Source organism: Oryctolagus cuniculus, chromosome 12, assembly GCF_964237555.1.
Source record: "Oryctolagus cuniculus chromosome 12, mOryCun1.1, whole genome shotgun sequence".
NCBI lineage: Eukaryota > Metazoa > Chordata > Mammalia > Lagomorpha > Leporidae > Oryctolagus > Oryctolagus cuniculus.
The window spans coordinates 18506687-18527787 of record NC_091443.1 but is presented as its reverse complement, the minus strand read 5'-3'; the positions used below and the strand labels follow the sequence as shown (position 1 = coordinate 18527787).

General features: G+C 42.7%; 1 protein-coding gene across 1 annotated transcript in view; it reads left to right on the top strand.

Moving 5' to 3' along the window:
• The first annotated feature begins 334 nt into the window (after positions 1–334).
• The window catches only part of ARID4A (AT-rich interaction domain 4A), an 83781-nt gene continuing 63014 nt past the window's right edge, over positions 335–21101 (top strand). The window contains exons 1-7 of the mRNA XM_051822211.2: positions 335–540; positions 1577–1632; positions 3268–3378; positions 5847–5912; positions 7469–7559; positions 20408–20487; positions 20583–20677. Coding sequence (XP_051678171.2) covers positions 1627–1632; positions 3268–3378; positions 5847–5912; positions 7469–7559; positions 20408–20487; positions 20583–20677 — 449 coding nt within the window. The 5' untranslated portion in view covers positions 335–540; positions 1577–1626. The remainder of the gene's footprint in view (positions 541–1576; positions 1633–3267; positions 3379–5846; positions 5913–7468; positions 7560–20407; positions 20488–20582; positions 20678–21101) is intronic.

The following is a 21101-nucleotide window of genomic DNA, read 5'->3' as shown; positions in this document are numbered from 1 at the left end:
TGCCCCGCCCCCGTGCGAGCGCCTGGCTGCAGTTCTGGGTTCCGTTTCCATGGGACACTGCACCGCCAATCCTCGTGCCGAACTGCTCTTCCTGACCCCTCGGTGCACCAATCGGTGCTCAGTCAAGCACATCCGGAGTCGCCTCAGCCAATTGCATCTCAGGACTCGCCTACTCCATCCCCCGACTCCCCAATCGCGTCAGTCTGCGGAGCCAGCCAATCACAAGTAGAAGATGTCCTACCTGCTGTTTCTCGCACCAATCCGTGAAGTTTCAGAGATGCATCCAATGAGAACGGCAGGCAGCGGGCTCCAATCCCAAGCTCTTCGGCGTCACGGGTAGCCAATAGGAGTTCGTGTAGAAGCGAGTCTGCTCAACAGCTTGTTATTTGGTGGATTGTGGCAGTAAATCGGGGCGAGTGGGGAACCGGGCGCAGGGACTGCCGCCGCGGCCGGGAGTGGTGCTGCCCGGACGGGGGCCCACGGGGGTCGGAGGGGCGGGGGACTCGAGAGAGCTGACAGCGCGCAGTCGACCCGCAGCGGGTAGGTGGCGGGCAGGGCAGCGGGGCAGCTGAATGGACGGAGCGGCAGTAGCAGCTGGTGCCGCTGCCCGGGGTCCCGGTGCAGTTGGAGGCTTCGGAGACGGGGCGGGCGGCGCGCCGAGCGCAGGGGCAGGGGGCTGCACTGCCGGACCCGCCGCCGCCGCCGCGGCCGCTTCCCCCCGGCGCCCCGGGAAAATGGCTGTGGGGTTGGCCGCGCCGCTAAGTTTGCTTCCGCGCGGGGAGCAGCGGGGCAGAGCCGGCCCCCAAGTCCGCGGCGGCGCCTGGCAGGAGCCGAGGGGGCGCGGGGGGCTGGTCCCGCTCCGGGCTGTACAAAAAAGTTGAGGCGGGCGCGCGGGAGGAGGCGGCGGCCGCCGCGGTGCGGCTCCCCTCCCCTCCCACACCCCGTCCGGGCCGCCTCCCCTCCTCCTCCTCCTCCTCCTCCTCCTCCTCCTCCTCCTCGCGGCGCCCCCCGGGCCCGCTGCCCACGGCGCGGGTCCCCCCCGGGCGCGCGCAGCTCCCCGGCTGCAGGCCGCGGCCCCCTGCCCCGCGGGCCGGAGGAGCGCTTCTGCTTCCTGACATGGTGCAGAGCGCAGGGAGGAGAGAGCAATGGCGCCGTGACACTCGGCTGCCGCCACCGCGGGCCCGGGGCGGGCCGAGGGGGCCGAGCCGCGGAGGCGGGGCGCGCGGGCTGGACTCGGGGTGTCCCGGGGGCGGCCGCCGGGGCCGGAGGGGGGGTCCCGGGGCTGCGCGGGCGGCGCCCTGCCCGTCTCCCCCGAGCGCTCCGTCCTGGGCTCCGAGTTGAGCGTTCCGGTCCAAGTGGCCGGCGGGCGGGGGCGCGGTGGGCCGCCGCCGCCGGGCTGCGGGGCGGAGCGCGCTGCCCTCTCGGCGCGCGTGGGCTGCTCGCCGCGCCCCGGGCCGCGCGCCCTGCGAGGGTCCGAGCCCCCGGGCCGGCGCGGGCGCTGCGTGTGTTTACTTTGCTCGGCCGGGTCGCTGATTCCGCGTCTGTGTGTCTCTCTCTCTCCTCCCCTCGGCTGCAGCGGCGGCGGGAGAGCTCGCTGAGCTGGACCCCCACAGATCGCCCGTGAAAATGAAGGTACGTGTTGGGGTGGGGGTGTGGGCGCGCAGCGCCGCCCCGGGAGCCGGGTCGCGGCTCCCGGCCCCGAGCCGCACTTTGTTGAATGGGCGAGCCGCGGTACGTGCGTCCGCTCAGCCCCGCCGCCGCGGTTCGCACTTTGCAAAGCCGCTGCAGCCCACGATCGTGGTCCGCTCGCCGCTCGGCTCGTATTTTTAAACACTTCCTGCGCCGGCAGCCACCTCTGTAGAAGGGAAGCTTTTGTCCTGCTTTGGTGCTTTTAGGGGATTTTTTTTTCTTTTGGAAAATTGTTTTCTTCCCCCCATGGCCGATTTTCAGGGACAGGATAGGTGCGTGGAGGAGAGGAGATATTCCTTCTGGGGATAGAGCAAACTTCGGTGGCTGCAGAGTTGGAGTTTATGATAGATATTTAAAACCTAGAGCCGCCGTGCAGTGTGTATGCACACCCCCTACACACACACACACACACATCACACTGGGGATGTTTAAAAGCAAAGGGAGACCTCGTAGGTTTTAGGTACTTGTTGGCCTAAAGTATTCCTCTTCAGTTTGCATTATTTCTACATGCACTCACTCTCATAGGTACCCGATTCCAGTATAGTCAGCCCTGAAATACGGTGTGTCCCCAGAGCTTTTCTTGTCTTCCTGTTTTCTCGAAGTGACGCATCCAGCTTGGATATTACTTGGGAAAACTCGCTGGGAAAATGAAGAATTGTTTTCGGCTCGGAAATCTCTCTCTGAAGGGCACACTGTTACCTTTGCCCTTAGCCACGTGGAATTGAACTTGTAGGGGCACTCTTTAGAAAAAAAATAGGTAAAGTGGCAGATTGAGAGGGTTGTCGTCCTGTCGCTGTCAGGATTAGAATGAAGCACAGAAGGAAATGGCGCACGTCTTTCGGTGCATCACTGTGATTGTGGCCATTTGCTACAAGGAGACATTTCTCAGGAAAGCTTATTTTTTTACGCCAAGAAGATCAGCGTGGTAAACCAGGGTTGGCCACAAGTCTTGAGCCATCAGTTCTTATCTGCACTCATCAGCTGAATTCAGAGGTAAACCTTATACTTGCAGCTTTTAGCAATGAATTTTCCGGAGATACTCCTTATGGGAAGGATTTGCTTCGTTTCTTATCTGTGAGTTACACTGTATCCAAAAAGATGTTGCCTTTATGTAACTATCAATAAACATTTAATTATGTATTGTTAGTGTTAATTTTGACAGCAGTATTGCTTTTAATTGGAAAATAATTATTAAGAGGCCATAAATAAATAACTCCAGAGTTTTATGAGACATTTCCAGGAAATAGGCTTTTTCTGTTTTTTCCTCATTTTTCCATTTCTAATGTGAAGCGAGCAACTTTTGAAACATTATGTATCTGGAGAAAAAAAATCATTGTATTTCCTTACTGATAATTTTCAATTACAGCTTTAAAATGTTTTATGGTATCAGGGCATCAGTATATCAAATGAAGGGTTGTTAACAAAGTATTTGCTTTAGGGGTATTTTTCAAATTTTCGGTGATAACTAGTAAGCACATAGTTGTACTGTTCTTGTTAAATACAGAACCGTTTAATGACACTTGAGGTTGAGGCAGGGAGAAATAGTGGTGGCTTTCACAGTTTGTGTTCCTCCCCCAGGCGGCGGATGAGCCTGCCTACCTGACAGTGGGAACGGATGTCAGTGCCAAGTACCGCGGTGCCTTCTGTGAGGCAAAGATTAAAACTGTGAAAAGGCTGGTGAAAGTTAAGGTAATATTTTATGCAACAGTTGTATTGCCTGGATGGAAGAAACTGGGGAAGGGGGTGAATGCAAATCAGTCTTATTTATTGAATCATCATTATGGAAAGCTCTGTTACGTAAACTCACAGCAAAAGCACAATGAGAATAGACAGAGAAAAATACTCAAAATGAGAAATTATTCCAGAAGGCTTCTATCAGATACCATGCTCACTGTGCTCCCTGGCATTTGGCTCTTTCCTGATTGTGGTAGTAAACTTATTTAGGCTGTACACTGTTTTCTCCCCTTCGGTAATGTTCAGGTAGACAATTAGAGTGATTGGGAAAAAAGTACATTAGGAATTATATTGTTAAGACAGCATTAAAAATGATTGAAGAAGTTCATTTTTCAGATGCTTTCGTTAACAGGAAAAAACGCTTTCCTTTGAAAAAATTATTTGGAAATGCAGAAAAATTGTAGATGGATTAATATCCGTGCCTTACCTCTCAGAAGTACTTTGGTTAACATTTTCTGTGTTGCCTTCCCGTGATTTCCCTCAATTGAACATGTTTTCACATAATCTCCGTTGCTTTGACACAGAAGTCATCATGATTACATGCACAGTGGGGACATTATAAAGCTGTGCGGTTCCTAAAAGTCCACCTTGATATCACTCCAGAAAAATTTGTTGTGGCTTTCTAGACTTTGGACTGTGCTCATCATATCACTACTCTGTTTTTACTTTTGGGTCATGCTAAGCTTGTAGTTTGCAATTTGCTTTATTTGTTCACGTGTATCTGATAGTCTCCTAGCAGAATTAAGCAGCACAAAAAGAGGTAATGTCTGAGGTGTTCTATCCCCAACACTTCTTGATGTGTGGTAGGTTCTCAAAAGTTGTTGAATGAATGAATGAACTAGAGCAGTCGTTCTCTAGATGTGGCCTCTAGACGGATAGCATGAGCTTCACCTGAGAAACTTTCTGAAAATGCAGATTCTCAGGCTTCTACCCCAGACGTACTGAATGAGAAACTCGGGGTGAGTCCAGTCACTGTGTCTACACGAAGTTCCCCAAATGTTTCTGATCCATGTGAATGTTTGAGAACCGTTGAACCAAAGGACTGTGATTTGTGTGGTAGATAAATGAATTTATTTACCATTCCTGTTTAAATTTTGGTCTGATGAAACTTCTCTTCAAATGTTAATGGAATGTCATTTGACATTAATCCCTGCTTCTGTTTCCTATAGCCTTGTGATTGTGTCAGCTATACAAAATTTGATTTACTAAATATTTGGATTTTTTTGATAATTTTCACCATTTTTAGTATTGTGATCATTTCAGGGGCGTCTTAGACATATGAGGGTAATTCAAAAAGCTTGTAGAAAATGGAAATAAAAAAATTAGGACACCTGGCTTTAGGCCAGGTGGTTAAGATGCCTGCATTGCATGCCTGTGTCCCAGCTCTGCTTCCGTTTGTACTATCCTGCTCATGTGCCTCTGGGAGGTAGCAGGTAATAGCTCAGCTGGTTGGGTCCCTATAACCCACGTGGGAGACATGAATTGAATTCCTGGGGCTGCAGGCCTTTGGGGAGTGAACCAGCGGATGAGGGAGCATTCTTGTTTGTCTGTCTCTGTTTCTCAAATTAAAAAAAATTAAAATGAAAAAATTTATTTTGGTGCAAAAATTTGAGAAATTTTTCATGATATGCATTTTCTTTTTTATAAAGGTTTTATATTTATTTTTATTTGAGCGGCGCAGTGGCGGGAAGAGAGGGGGAGACAGAAAGAGATCATCTGTCTGCTGGTTCACTCCCCCAGTGGCCACAGTGGCCAGAGTGGCCAGGGCTGGACCAGGCCAGACCCAGGAGCCGGGAACTCCATCTGGTCTCCCATGTGGATGTCGGGGGCCCACACTCTTGGGCCGTCTTCTGCTGCATTCCCAGGCACATCATCAGGGAGCTGGATCAGAAGCGAAGCAGCCAGGGCTGAGCATTCTGATACGGGATGCTGGCATCATAGGCAGTAGCTTAAAGTGCTGTGCCAGGACACCAACCTCCATGATACACATTTTCCGTAAACTTTTTGAAGACCCCTTAAACCTAGAATTTGAATTTATTTATTTGGTTAATTGCTCCATTAAAGATGGTTACCTTGTATATTTAGAAAGAAGTACTTATTTGTAACTGAATTTCTTATCATAATTAATTGTTCCGGAGGAATTCTGGCTTTAATTTGTTTACCCTTCATGTAGGCAGTACCTGTACTACATGTAACACAAGTTACATGCAGGCACACCTGCTAACTGTTGAGTCTATGGCAGTGAGGGAGGACTCCAGAGCTCCTAGTTAATGAGAGAAACCATGACCATAAATGGAGGACAATGTAATAACTTGTGACCACAGGGGACTAAGAAAGCATTGATCAAATGCATTGTTACAATGTTACTATAAATGTATTGTTTTAAAGTAATATACAGATTACTGTGCTAACATATTTTCCAGGTGCTCCTGAAACAGGATAATACTACACAGTTGGTGCAAGATGATCAAGTAAAGGGTCCTTTAAGAGTACGTATATTGTACAGTTTAAAATCTAGAATAATGAATCGTGGATTCATATAATTCATACATTGTTATACAGACATGTAAAATGTTATAAATTTAATCAGAAAACAAAAATGCAAATGAGGAACGTCTTCAGCTTAAGAATATTAAACATCTTACAGAAGTGATTTTATATAGACAAGTTTTCTGCCATCTTTTAAATAGCTTACACTGATTTGTACATTGTTGCCATATATGAGATGATGCCTACTAAATTTTATACTAGTGCCATAGATCTGATTTTTTCTGTTCTGATACACCAAGTAAACTGTTCATTTCATAACTCAATTTAATGAATGCTTATTTTATGTTTTGTCTTAAGATTTACTTATTTATTGATTTGAAATGCAAAATGACAGAAATTCCATCCACTGGCTCACTCCCCAAATAACCTTATTGACTGGGGCTGGACCAGGCTGAAGACAGGAGGGGCCTGCACTGCGGTGGAGTGGGTGGGGCCGCAGCCTGTGATGCTGGCATCCCATGGGGCTCCGGTTTGAGTCCCAGCTGCTCCACTTCCTATCCAGCTCTCTGCTATGTCCTGGGAAAGCAGTGGAGGATGGCCCAGGTCCTTGGGCCCCTGCATCTGCGTGGGAGACTCAGCGGAGGCTCCTGGCTCCTGGCTTCTGGCTTCTGGCTTCGGGTTGGTGCAGCTCCGGCTGTTGCAGCCAGGTGGGGAGTGAGCCAGAGGATGGAGGATCCCTCTCTCTCTCTCTCTCTGCCTTTCTGTGTAGCTCTTTCAAATAAATAATCTTTTTAAAAAAATACAGGAGCCCTTAACTCTGAGTCTCCTGCATTGGTGGTAGTGGCCCAGCAGTGGGACCATCTTCCACTACTTTCCCAGGTTCCTTAGCAGGGAGCTGGATCAGAAGCAGAGCAGCCAGAACTCAAGCTGGCCCTCCAGTATGGGGTACAGGTGTCACAAGTGGCAACTTAACCCAATACTGGCACTTGTTTTACATTTTCTGTTCATTTCTGGCCATTTGTTTATGTAATCTATCCTTGCTCTAACAGAGCACTACTTTGTTTAGGAGCTCATATACAAAGTTCTGGAAGCTGAAAGAAGATCAACTGGAACATTCCTTTCTTTCCAGCTAAATCTCTATCTAACAGGTTCCTTAAAATACAAACATTAATTTCAAAATTCATTATTTCCATGAAAGAAAATTGAGACTATTTTTGTTGTCTTAATGGCTTTATGATTCTTATGTATAATTTTCTAGTGAAAAAGCTTTGAGGTAAGATTCCTATCTTTGACTCTGAAAATTACTTCCTCTTTCTGAGTCACAATTTTTAATGTATAAAATAGCAGTAATAAGAGCTACTCTACTTACGGTAAAGTGTTTTACAGCTCAAATTATATAACAAATGTATGAGCACTATAAGTAAATAATAAAAGCCTCAAGCATTATAAGGGTAGAAGTATCATAAATATTATTTTTCCAAACCCAGGTCATAAAGTTGGTGGGAGTGATTTGTTTGTCTAAATTTGCTAAGGAAATTTGTGTTTCATGTTTAAGGTTGGAGCTATTGTTGAAACAAGGACATCTGACGGATCTGTTCAGGAGGCTATTATCAGCAAGTTGACGGATGCTAGTTGGTATACTGTGGGTATGTAATTTAATACATAGATTTGATTTGGAGTTTGCATATACTTCCATTTTGTGGAATCACTAAATGATGTTGTCAGAAAATTTTTTTCCTGTCAATTACTCGATTTAGCTGGCTAAAATTTTAATGAAGCCTTCTTATAGGAGCGTGGCCACTTGTGTCTCTGTCATCCAAGAATGTACTTCTGTTTTAGGTTACTTTGACATTTCTCTTCAAGAAAGTTAGATTACATGATTTTTCTTATGTGAGGAAAGTCAGTAAAACAGTATTATTAAAAATCAAACCTTTTCACTTTTTCTGTGATTGTAATGAACATTCTTTTATGTGTTGCTTCCTGTTTTATATAGGGTAGGATAGAGGTTACCACAGAATTTACAGTCTGAAAAAGTTCTGACCAGATCCAAACTAAGGTGACTGTAGCTTCATGTTTGATAGAGTGTGGGCTATCTTATTAACAGCTTCCTAGAAAGATATATATACTTTTACTGTGAATTAATTCTTAACATTTGATGTGTAAGCTTATACTGGCCTTAAAAAACTTTGCCGCAGTGGGAAGCAACAAGTGTTAGAACACATGTAAATTAAAACGTGCAAAAGGTACTTACATAGTTGCTGTCATTGTGTTGATGAGAAGAGCAGTAGTTAACATTTCCCAATCTCCTCTCGATACTTTCAGGCTACACAGTCCCATGGATTACATCCAGCCCCTTGTCTTACACTGGATGTCCAGCATTGGTGGTTTTTACATTTATGTTTTGGTATAGGTGGTATCATTGCGGTGTTGTGGTTTCCTCTTGTGAGAAAAATGGCCTGTCAGGTTGACTTTTAGTTTACTTGTTTGGCTGAGTGAAAATCATTCCTGTCTAGTTGATGCTCACAACTGTGAAGAACATGCTTTGGCTAAAAATTATACTTCCTGTGTCTTATTCTGGCTTTTAGTAGTGGTAGCAAATTGGTATATGTTACTACTTCTTGAACCTTTCTTATTCTTGGACTTCCTAAAACTTAACATTAGTTCACAATGGTGCTGTTATTCTCGCTGTGTATATTTAGAAAGCTTAGTTGTAGCTATCGACAGTTGTTAGAGATTGAAAAGCTAAGCCTAATGTTAACTCTTACAGATTAAATAAATACAGTTTTTGCTGTGTTAGAGCACTGGAAAAATTACAGGCGTTGGTTGTGCAGAATCTTGGGAAACTCCGTGATGTTCATTCAGATACTACTACTGCAGCCTGCATGTACTTATTATCAAGGTTGCACTCTTGTTCCTTGTGCTTCACCCATAGGATGTTCTTGCTGTGCCAAAGCAACACCTTTCATGTTTTCACATTCTGGGCTTCTGCATCCCAGAGTCATCATTCAGCCGTGAATAGCGATCTTTGTCCTCTCCATGATTGACATTTTAGCATTTCTAAAACTAGTTGCTACTGAGCATTCTCTATGGTGATTTTCTGCTTTGGGTAATTACAGAAGAAGTTGTATAATTCTTGTTCTGAAATAGCTTAGAATCCTAATTAAATGTAATTGAAGTATTAGTGTACATAAGCATCACTTGGTGCTTGCTTTAAAAAAAATAAAGATTTGAGGACCTCAGATCTCTCAAACTTGTTAGGTCTGGGGATGGCAATGCAAGAATTTTGCATCTTATAATCCTGTTGTGTGATTCTGATTAACAGACCACCTGTGGAGAAACAGTGACTTATCTGAGAGAAATGTATTAAAAGTTTTTGTACTTAAATGCGTGAAGATTGATCTATAAAAATGGCAGATTTTGAGAGACCTTGTAGGCCGGCGCTGTGGCTCACTAGGCTAATCCTCCACCTTGCGGCGCCGGCACACCGGGTTCTAGTCCCGGTCGGGGCGCCAGATTTTGTCCCGGTTGCCCCTCTTCCAGGCCAGCTCTCTGCTGTGGCCCGGGAAGGCAGTGGAGGATGGCCCAAGTGCTTGGGCCCTGCACCCCATGGGAGACCAGGAAAAGCACCTGGCTCCTGGTTTAGGATCGGCGCATTGCGCCGGCCGCAGCACGCTGGCTGCAGGGGCCATTGGAGGGTGAACCAACGGCAAAGGAAGACCTTTCTCTCTGTCTCTCTCTCTCACTGTCCACTCTGCCTGTCAAAAAAAAAAAAAAAAAAAAAGAGAGACCTTGTTTAGTTAAGTATTCTCAATCAAGCACTCTGCTATAAAGGAATGTTTAGGTATGTAAGGACGTGTATCACATAAAGAATAATCAGAATATAATAACCTTAGTTACTAGTTGGTTTAAAAAGATAACAAAATAAAATGTGTGCTCCCTCACACATTGTGAATTTTCTTTTATTGAGCATCTATTACCAGTTGGGTTTTTCCTACATTTCTAATCCTCGACGAAGTGTATAAATAGAATCAGAGTTATACAAATGGCCTCCTTGACCTTTTGTGATTTCACAAGATAATAAAAATTTTATTTAAAATTTATTTATTTTGGGGCTGGTGCCATAGTGCACTATTTTAATCTTTCGCCTGCAGTGCCTGCATCCCATATGGGTGCCGGTTTGAGTCCCGGCTGCTCCTCTTCTAGTCCAGCTCTCTGCAATGGTCTGGGAAAGCAGTGGAGGATGACCCAAGTGCTTGGGCCCCTTCACATACATGGGAGACCAGGAAGAAGCACCTGGCTCCTGGCTTCAGACTGGCGCAGCTCCAGCCATTGCAGCCATTTGGGGAGTGAACCAATGGAAGGAAGACCTTTCTCTCTGTCTCACTGTCTGTAACTTCACCTGTCAAATAAATAAAATATTTTTTAAAAAAATAAAATTTATTTATTTTTATTTGAGAGAGAAAGATTGAGACAAAGAGAGATATCTTCTATTTGCTAATTTACTCTCCAAATGTGTGCAACAGCCAGAGCCGGACCAGGCCAAACCCAGGAGCCAGAAACTCCATCAGGAGAACCGAGGTAGTTGGGCTATCCTCTGCAGCCTTCCCAAGGGCATTAGCAGGAGCTGGATCAGAAGTGGAGGAGCAGGGACTTGAACACTCCTCTGTGGGATGCAGGCACCCCAAGCGACAGCTTAGTCCACTGTACTACAACACCTGCCCCGTATCACATTATTAAAAATGAAACAAAAGAGGATATAATGTTGCTGGTTGGAACAAACAGGACTTCATAGATCTAATATGATGCAGGCTTTTTAAAAAATCTAATAGTACTTTACCTCTAATACTTAACAATAAGCAGCCCCAGCTTTAGTTGTTTTGTTTGGTTTTTGAGCATTAGAAACATTTTCTCTTCTGATCATAAAACAGTGATTCCTGTCAGAGTTTACTCATTTGACAGTTTTTAGCTTTGCATTAAAGATAAGAAATCTTTAGTGTATGGAGCTGTGTTATCTGTCTAGTCATTCAAAAGGTGTCAAAATTGAGATTAGAATTTATATCTCCACTTGAATGTTGCTTAAAATTCATGCTTATTTTATGCCTCATTGGTTTCAACATTAGTTATATCAGATTTCATAGAAGTTTAATTTATAGAGTATTGAATAAGGAAGTATAGATTAAAGTGGTGAACTCACTGGATTTTGTAGAATGTACTATAGGCTTATAAGGCCTTTAATTTAGTCCTGGGCTGGCGAACCTTTCTTCTGCCAAGGGCCACTTGGATATTTATAACATCATTTGTGGTCATACAAAATTATTAAATTAAAAATTATCCTGCTATAAATTTATTGAACTTCGAGTCCCTGCAGTTGCCATGACAGGGCCATGCCAAATGATTTCGTGGGCCTTATACAGGCCAGATGTTCTCCCACTCAGTCAAACCACCTTTAAAAAAAAAAAAAAAAAGTTGACTTTCTTTATTTGAAAGCCAGAGTTACACAGAGAGAGAGGGAGAGAGAAAGAGGGAGGAAGGGAAGGATCTTGATAGTTCACTCCCTAAATGGCCCCAATGGTCAGGGCTGGGCCAGGCCAAAGCCAGGAGCCAGGAGCTTCTTCCGGATCCCCCACATAGGTGCAGGGTCCCAAGGACTTGGGCCATCTTCCACTGGTTTTCCAGGTGCATTAGCAGGGAGCTGGATTGGAAGTGGAGCAGCCGGTACTTGAACCGACACCCATGTGGGATGCTGGCACTGCAAGCTGTGGCTTAACTCACTATACCACAATGCAGGCCCCCGATCCTTTTATGACAAATATTTTCAAAGCTAGATGGCTGTTATACTGACTAGAAAATTATTCATTAATTTTTATGAATTAATGAATTAACAATAAACAGCCCCAGCTTTAGTTTTTTTGTTTTTTGAGCATTAGAAACATTGTCTCTTCCGATCATAAAGCAATGATTCCTGTCAGAGTTTTCTCATTTGACAGTTTTTAGCTTTGCATTAAAGATAAGAAATCTTTAGTGTATGGAGCTGTGTTATCTGTCTAGTCATTCAGAAGGTGTCAAAATTGAGGTTGTAATTCATTAAGGAAAGTAATTCATTAAGGAAAAAGTACAAAGTTACAAAGAAATCTGTTTGCTCCTGTGATAGGTGTTAATCTCTCTAAGGGGGTCTCTTGTGAGATATGATATTTTGTTAATGTAATATAATTGAGTGTGAATTTCTTAAGTTTCTGATTCCTGGAATTATTTTTTTAAATTATTTGAGAGGCAAGGAGACAGAGTTCTCATTTGCTGATTCACCTCCCAGATGCCTACAGGGGCTGGGGGACAGAAGATAGGAACCAGGAATTCAGTCTAGATTCCCTTCAGGAGTGGCAGGACCCCAGTGACCTGAGCCGTCACCACTGCCTCCTGTGGTTCATGTTAGCAGGAAGTAGGAGCTAGAGCAAAGATGTGTGATGAGGATTCCCTAGTTGGAGTTAGAGCTGCTAGCCCAAATCTTCCCTGTCCTGAAGTTTTTCATTCTAGCTGCCAAGATCTGTGGTTAATCACAGATGGTTACATGAATAATATGAGGGTACTTCAACAAGTTCATGGAAAAAGAATTAAAAGATAAATTTATTTGGTACAAAATAAACTTTTGGAACCCATGCATAGTTTTCTGATAATATATATTTTTCATGAACTTTTTGAAGACTTAGTGTATGTGTAGACTTGTGGGTTTAAATATATAAGGAATTAAATGACAAACAATTTGATTAAAAGATGGGCCAAGATGAGTCTGTCCTGTCACAGCATTTCATGTCAAGTGATCTGTACTCTCAATTACTATATAGTAGAAATAAAATTCTTTGCCATTTAAATAATGGGCAAAGGCCCTGAATACTATACGTTTCTAAAAAGAAGATAGACAAATGGCCAACAGCTGCAAGCACATGCTACGTACGTAACTTGTTTCTGTTAATGACAGACCACGTATCCAATGGCAGCCCCATGGGATGACAATGGAACCAAAAATTGCTGTCAGCGAGTGACACCCTAGGCATTATAATGGTGGAGCACAGTGCGTTACTCACATGCTTGTGGGGATGGTGGGGTAAACACACCTGTGCTGTTAGTGGTGTAAAAGTGGAGCTCATAACAGTTCTGTAGAGTGCAGTGGCAGACCAGCGCTGAGAACAGGCGACTGTTGCCAGTCGCCGTATTTAACAGTGCTACACTTTTTTTTTTTTTTTTTGACAGGCAAAGTGGACAGTGAGAGAGAGAGACAGAGAGAAAGGTCTTCCTTTGCCGTTAGTTCACCCTCCAATGGCCGCCGCGCTGATCTGATGGCAGGAGCCAGGTGCTTCTCCTGGTCTGCCATGGGGTGCAGGGCCCAAGCACTTGGGCCATCCTCCACTGCACTCCCTGGCCACAGCAGAGAGCTGGCCTGGAAGAGGGGCAACCGGGACAGAATCCGGTGCCCCGACCGGGACTAGAACCCGGTGTGCCGGTGCCGCAAGGCGGAGGATTAGCCCACTGAGCCGCGGCGCCGGCCGACAGTGCTACACTTTTTATCATGTTGTGTATTCCTTCTACTTCTGAACAGAAGATAACGGTCAAACAGCCTCAGGCAGGTCCTTAAGAAGGTGTCCAGAGGAAGGCCTACCCAACTCCTCGGGTGTTATTGTCCCTGAAGACTTTGTAGTAAAGATGTGGATGACAGTGATATTGATGATCTGATCCTATATCGCCTAGGCTACTATGTACGTTCATGTTTTTGTTTACAATGGAGCAGTAAAATAAAACTAAAAAAAAAAGAAAAAGAAAAAGCTGATTGATTAAGGATATAGGGAAAATATTTATGTATAACTGTACTGTATATTTGTGTTTTAAGCTGAGTGTCAATGGTCAATGTTAAAAATATTAAAAGCTTTATAAAGTAAAAAGTTATAATAAGCTATTAATTAATGACTGGCAAAATGGAAATTTTCATTGTAAATTTAGTGTAGTGTAAGGGTAGTGTTTATAAAGTCTGCAGTATAGGTAGTAATGCCCTTCGCCTTCACAGTCACTCACCACTCAGTCAGCCAGTTACCAGAGGAACTTGCAGTCGGGCAAGCTGCACGTGCATATGGTAGGTGTCCTATCCAGGCGCTTTTGTGTGTGTGTGTCTTTTAATTTGTAGTTATTTAAATTTTTCTTTTTAGGATATGTTTATTTTATTTGAAAGTCAGAATTACAGAAAGAAGGAAAGAAAGAGAGAGAGAGATTGAGATTGATTTCGTCTGCTGGTTCACTCCCCAAATGGCTGCTACAGCCAAAGCTGGGCCAGGCTGAAGCCAGGCGCTTCATTCATGTGGATGCAGGAGCCCAAGGACTTGAGCCATCTTTTGCTGCTTTCCCAGGTGCATTAGCAGGGAGCTGGATCAGAAATAGAGTAGCCAGGACTCAAACCAGTACCCGTATGGGATGCCAGCATCACAGGGGGCAGTCTCATCCACTGTACCACAATGCGGGCCCCTTAAATATTTGTTTGAGAGACAGAAAGAAAGGCAGGCAGGCAGGAAGAACTGCTGTATGTTGGTTGTGTCCCCAAATGCCCACCTAGGCCAGAGCTGAGACCTGGAAGGCAATCCAGGTCTCCACAAGGGTGGCAGAGAACCAACTCTATTAGCTGTCATCTGCTGATTTCCAGGGTCCTCAGAAGCTGAAATCACAAGAGGAGAAAGAACTCAAACCCAGGCCCTTTGATAAGGAAGGGTTCCTGGTGTCCCAGCCCTGGCTGACCCCTGGACCAAATACTCACCTCTATTTTTAAAAATATTTTATACTGTATTTTTACTGTACCTTTTTATATTTAGTTATGGCTATATACACAGATAGTATTGTGTTACAATTGCCCACAATATTCTGTACAGGAACATGCTGTACGGCTTTGTAGCCTAACTGCAATAAGCTATGCCATATATCTCAGGTGTGTCACAAGCTCTGCCATCAAGGTTTGTGTATACTCTGTGATGTGTGCCCAGTGATGCAGTTTTCAAAATCTGTCCTCACTGTTAATTGACACATGACTGTACATGAAAAAATGCTCAGCATCACTAATCATCATGCAAATGCAAATTAAAACCACAATGTGACATCATCTCACACTTGATTGACTATTATCAAAAAGATAAAAGATAATACTCTACAGGATATGGAGAAAAGGGAACCCTTGCGTGCTGTTGGTGGGAATGTTAATTAGTGCAGCCATTGTGGACAGCGGTATGCGGTGTCCAGAAAATTAAAAACAGAACTTTACATCATCTAGCTACCCTACTGCTGGGTATGTAAGAGTTTTCAAAAAGTTAATGGAAAGTGCATATTATGAAAAAAGCATACATAGATTACATTTTTTGCACCAAAATAAATTTATCATCTAATTTCTTGTTTTTTTTTCAGTCTCTTTGAAGTACCCTCACATATCCAAAGAAAATGAAATCAGTATTTCAGAGAGAATAACTACACTCCCCTGTTCATTGCAGCGTTATTTACAATAGTCAAGATGAGATCACCCTGCATGTTGATCATGTTCATCAACAGATGAATACATAAAGAAAATGTGGTGCATTCACAATAAAATACTATTCAGTCTCCTTAAAACAAACAAACAAACAGGAAATCCTATTATTTGCATCAACATGAATGAACCTGGAGGATATGATATTAAATGAGATAAGCCAAGAACAGAAAGACAAATACCAAGTGTTCCCACTTAAAGTCAGACTCATAGACAGGACAGGGTTGCCTTGAGTGAGATACTGGGGAGATGTTGATTCAAAGATACATAATGTCAAGAAGACTTTCAAGAAGTCTTTGTTCGTAGTGGTGGCTGTTGCTAGTAACAACACATTGTACACTGTAACAGTGTTCAGAGAATAACTTCTAAGTATTCTTCTCCTTCCCCGCTTCCCAACATGAAATGGTAGGTACGTTAGGTGATGTGTGTGTTAATTAGCTGATTTAGCTAATCTACAATGTATAAATACTGTGTTCAAGGTATCTTACATACCATAAACATGAGTATGCACTATTTTTATCAGTTAAATCTTTTTTTTAAAAAAGATTTATTTATTTTGTTTGAAAGGCAAAGTTGCAGAGAAAGAGAGACAGAGATCTTCCATCTGCTTCTAAATAGCCACAATGGCCAGAGATGGACTAGGCGGAAGCCAGGAGGCAGCGGCTTTATCCAGTTCCCCCATGTGGGTGAAGGAGCCCAAGTAGTCCAACCATCTGCTGCTTGCCCTGACACAGTAGCAGGGAGCTGGATCAGAAGTAGGGAGCTGGATCAGAAGTGGAGGAGGGGCCAGCACCATGGTGTTGCAGGTTAAGCTTGGGAGGGAGGTAGAGGGTGGCCCAATTGGGCCCCTGCACCCATGTGGGAGACCCGGAGGAGGCTCCTGACTCCTGGCTTCGGGTAGGCACAGCTCCATCCATTGTAGCCAATCGGGGAGTGAACCAACAGATGGAAGACCTCTCTGTCTCTGCCTCTGCCTCTCCTTCTCTGTGTAACTCTGACTTTCAAATAAATAAATAAATCTTAAAAAAAAAAAAATGTAGGAGCTGAGACTTGAACTTGAACTTGAGCCATGTGGGCACCCTTGGTGGTGGCTTAACCTGCTGCGCCACAGTGCTGGTCCCTAAATTATTATTTTTAAACTTGGTTCTACCTAATTCAAAATATATATATATATTTTTTAAGTGTACTCCATTATCTGAAATATTTTGTTAATCATAACTAAGTCACAATTCTTGACTTCATCCTGCAGGTTCGTTTTCTACTTCCTCATACCTGTTTATTTTGTCCTTTGGTCACCTTAGCTAAACTGTAGTTCATTGGTTAACCTGAGTCTCAATTTCTTTAGCTATAAAGGAGGATAATGATCTTTACCCTACAGAGACTTGTTGTGAGGATTAGGACATGGTAGAAACTTAAGTACTAACAAGTTAAATCTTTGGATAGATAAAGTTAATTGAATCATTATTTTACCATCCTCCACTATGTAGCAGAGATATGATAAAGGACCTTTTGTATTCAGTAAGTCTTCAGGTAGATGGATCCTTGTTGGTTTTTGTTTCTTTGAATTCTAACAGATCAGGGTTTGTATTTGCATTATTTTATCCCTTTTGTTTAGTGTGAGGAAGTAGTGTGTTACCGGGAGTCTCAGCTTTGTCATTTCCCTCTAAATACGATTGAATGTTTCTATCTAATATTATTATATCACATGTTCTGTGATTCTCAATGAATGATCTTGATTCAAGTGCTGATGTGGGAAGTACAAGACATTTCATAGAATTACTAAATCCTTGTAGTCTGATTTTTTTTTCCCTTGACGTGATCTAGTATAAATTTTAACTTTTAAAACTATATAAAATTACTATAGGCAGCAGTTAACTGTTTTAACAGAAAACTAGAGTTTCTTCAATCCCTACAAATTCTGTGTTCTTTAAGTGATCTTCTAACATGGAAATTACTGATGGAGCTTCTTTGTGGTTTCAGGCATCAGGTGTCATGGTTAATAAATCCAGGGAGCGAATGTTTATTCCAGTAATTAAGGTGCCTGTGTCCCACATCAGAGTGCTGGGGTTCAACTCTCGGCCCTGGCTCCTGACGTCATGTTTCTGATACTGAACTATGAGGTGCCAATTATATTACTGTGTGCTTATTAATAAATTCACAAAAGTGTTGTGGGTTCTTGCCCAATATTCAGAGAAGTATTCTGAATACTGGCATATATGAATGAGGCAGCATGATACATTTTAAGCTTTTTATTCAGTGAGAGAAATGCATAGGAGAGTGAGGCCTTATTTAAGAGAGGGAAATGAAGAGGAGAGATGCCAATATTTTTGATATTGTAGAATGTTCAATTTTTATTCCTTATAAAATTTTTACACTTCTGGACATTCATACTAACATGAATTTTTACGTCTGTTTACTATTTTGAATTTTTAAAACAACAGTTTATACTTGATGACACTATATGCCTCAATTTTGATGTAAATATTTAGGACATTGTTGACAGTGCTGATCAGTGAGTGATGTGATTGTTGAAGAATGTTGTGTTTGTTGTGTTTTATGCTGCCATTGTGTCTCCAAGTAGTCATCAATTTTTGAATTGTTCGGAGTATATAGCATAGCTGCTTTTGTGGGATTGAGACTCTTCCAATATGTGTTTCAGGAGCTTTTAATTTTTCACTGCATTTTTTCCTGCATGTAATCTAAGATAAAGTGTTTCCTAATGAAATGAGCTCTTTTAAAAAATAAACTTCAGTATTATAGATAATTAGTTAAAGGATTCTAAGCTGGTGTTAAATCAGAGTGACATATAATTTCCCTTTATTAATAGTGATCATTTCTGTTAGAATGGAAAGGCACCTAGAATTAGGAAAATTAGGATTCTATCAATAACCACTTTGGTGTGTGTATACACACATATATAAGCTTTGTTGTGAATATGTGCAGTTCATAAGATGTACAAACATTGTTGAATTGATATACTTTTTAAATATATCATCTATGTATATCATCTATATATACTTAAAGTATATGTGAGATATACTTTTTAAGTATCTGAGGTAAGAATTCTGTCTTTTTTCTGTCTTATTTCTTAATCCTGGCAATCAGGTGTCTTCTTAGAAGATTTCCTTTTTAATAATCTTTATAAATATTGGATGTTAAAAGCAGACTACATTCTAAAAAATTAACCTTTACATATGAAGTTACCAAAATAATGTAGATAATTAGGCAAGAATATTCATGATAAATATTCATTTCCCTGCTCTGTTCCTGGAACACTGAAACATGGTCAACTAGCATGATTCTTTTAAATATGTAGGAAAGTCAAGGCTTTGGAGAAGCTTTCTGTGTTATTACGACTTCTCTTTAGGATTTCTTTTTTATTCTATTTTATTTTTTTTGTTTTTAGATTTATTTACTTATTTGAGAGAGTTACAGAGAGAGATTCCTATATGCTGGTTCACTCCCCATATGGCTGCAATGTCCAGAGCTGGGCCAAACTAAAGCCAGAAGCCAGGAGCTTCTTCTAGGCTTCCCACATGTGTGCAGGGACTCAAGTACTTGAGCCGTCTTCTACTGCTTTCCCAGGTCATTAGCAGGGAGCTGGATCAGAAGTGGAGAAGCCAGGACTTGAACAGGTGCCCATATGGGTTGCCAGCACCACAGGTGGAAACTTAACCTACTATGCCACAGCATGAACCCCTAGAATTTCTTTTTAAAAAGACTTAGTGCCTTTCTAATGTTTCCTTGTTTTAACCTTTATTATTTATTCATTTATTTAAAGATTTTTATTTATTTATTTGAAAGGCAGAGTTGGAGAGACAGGTCTTCCATCTGCTGATTCATTCCCCAAATGGCTGCAACAGCTGGGGCTGGGCCAGGCTGAAGCCCCCAGCCAGGAGCTTCATCTGAGCCTCCCACAAGAGTGCAGGAGCTCAAGGACTTGGGCATCCTCTGCCATTTTCCCAGGCACCTTAGCAGGGAGCTGAATCAGAAGTGAAGCAGCCTGGACTTGAACTGGCACTGATATGGGACACCAGCTCCACAGGTGGTTGTTCAATCCATTATGCCACCGCGCTGGTCCCTCAACCTTTATTCTTACATACTTAGATCCTTTTCCAAAGAGAACACTTGAATCTACGACTTCAGAATGTGTCCGCCAGTACTAGCAGAATAGTAGGGTATTGTGCAAATACATAGAAGCAGTAGAATAATTCAGCAGCGTTACTGAAGTCAAGTAGTTTCAGGAAGTTAGGGATACTCCATTGGGAATGGTTGCTGAAAGACCTAATGCTACTTTTGAAACCAAGTGTTTGCCCATCCCTGTAAGATTGAGAGTACTTAATATTTTGCTTTGCTTAGTTTCCTGATATATTAAGGTGATTTAGTAGTGATGGTAATTGAAATGTCAAATGGAGATACTTAAGCAGTTGAGGGCAGATTTGACCTGTATGTGTTATAGTTTCTAAAAAATGAAAAGGGGGCTGGTGCCATGGTTCACTTGGTTAATCCTCTGCCTGCGGCACCAGCATCCCATATGGGTGTTGAGTTCTAGTCCCAGTTATTCCTCTTCTAGTGCAGCTCTCTGCTGTGGCCCAGGAAGGCAGTGGAGGATGGCCCAAGTGTTTGGGCCCTGCACCCGCCTGGGAGACCAGGAGGAAGCTCCTAGCTTCGGAACGGCATAGCTCTGGCCGGAGTGGCCATTTGGGGGTGAACCAACGGAAGGAAGACCTTTCTCTCTGTCTCTCTCTCTCACTGTCTATCTGTTAAAAAAAAAAGAGGAATGAAAAGTCTGGTATATTCATTTTAAAAAGATTTTGAAAAATAGCTGACAAATACTGCTTCTTAGAAATATTAAGTTGTAAATAAATAGCAGTAGCGGCATTCTGCGCAGTTAAATTTTTATTGAATTAGTGTGCATAAATTCTCTGATATCTTTTGCTATTATAGTGTTTGATGATGGTGATGAGAGAACCCTGAGACGCACCTCGCTGTGTCTGAAAGGAGAACGACATTTTGCAGAGAGTGAGGTGAGGTGATAGGGATGGACTTCTTGGGTTGAACAGCAACTGCTGACCAAGAAGTGAATTGTGATTTAATTCATCTTTTTCTTTGTTTTATGTAGACACTTGACCAGCTCCCATTGACAAATCCAGAGCATTTTGGAACTCCAGTAATCGCAAAAAAGACAAACAGAGGAAGGAGGTCTTCTCTTCCTGTGTGAGTTTTTTCTTGTATAGTATCATGAGAATTACAGATGCTACAACATTATGCAAGAGGTTTCTCTGAGCTAGGTAACCTTTCCATAGCATCCTGTATCCTTACGTTAGGCGTTTCACCCTGATTAGACCTTGTCTTTAAGTATCTCATTTACTTTTCCCAAGAATTATTATAGTTGCATTTACTAAAAGGCTACTTTTGTTCTAAGTTTCTGTGCCAAAGTCTGTCATAGGTACAGTTTTCCTATTTTAAGCGAGTATTTGTACTTTTTAAGCTTTTTTATTTCAAAAGCATTTCAAGCCTAAAAACTGCAAAAATAATACAATGAACTTCCATGTACCCTTCATCTAGATTCACTAACTGGTAACACTTTTTGGCACATATACTTTATCATTCTCTATCTGTATCTACTGTCTCTGTCTCT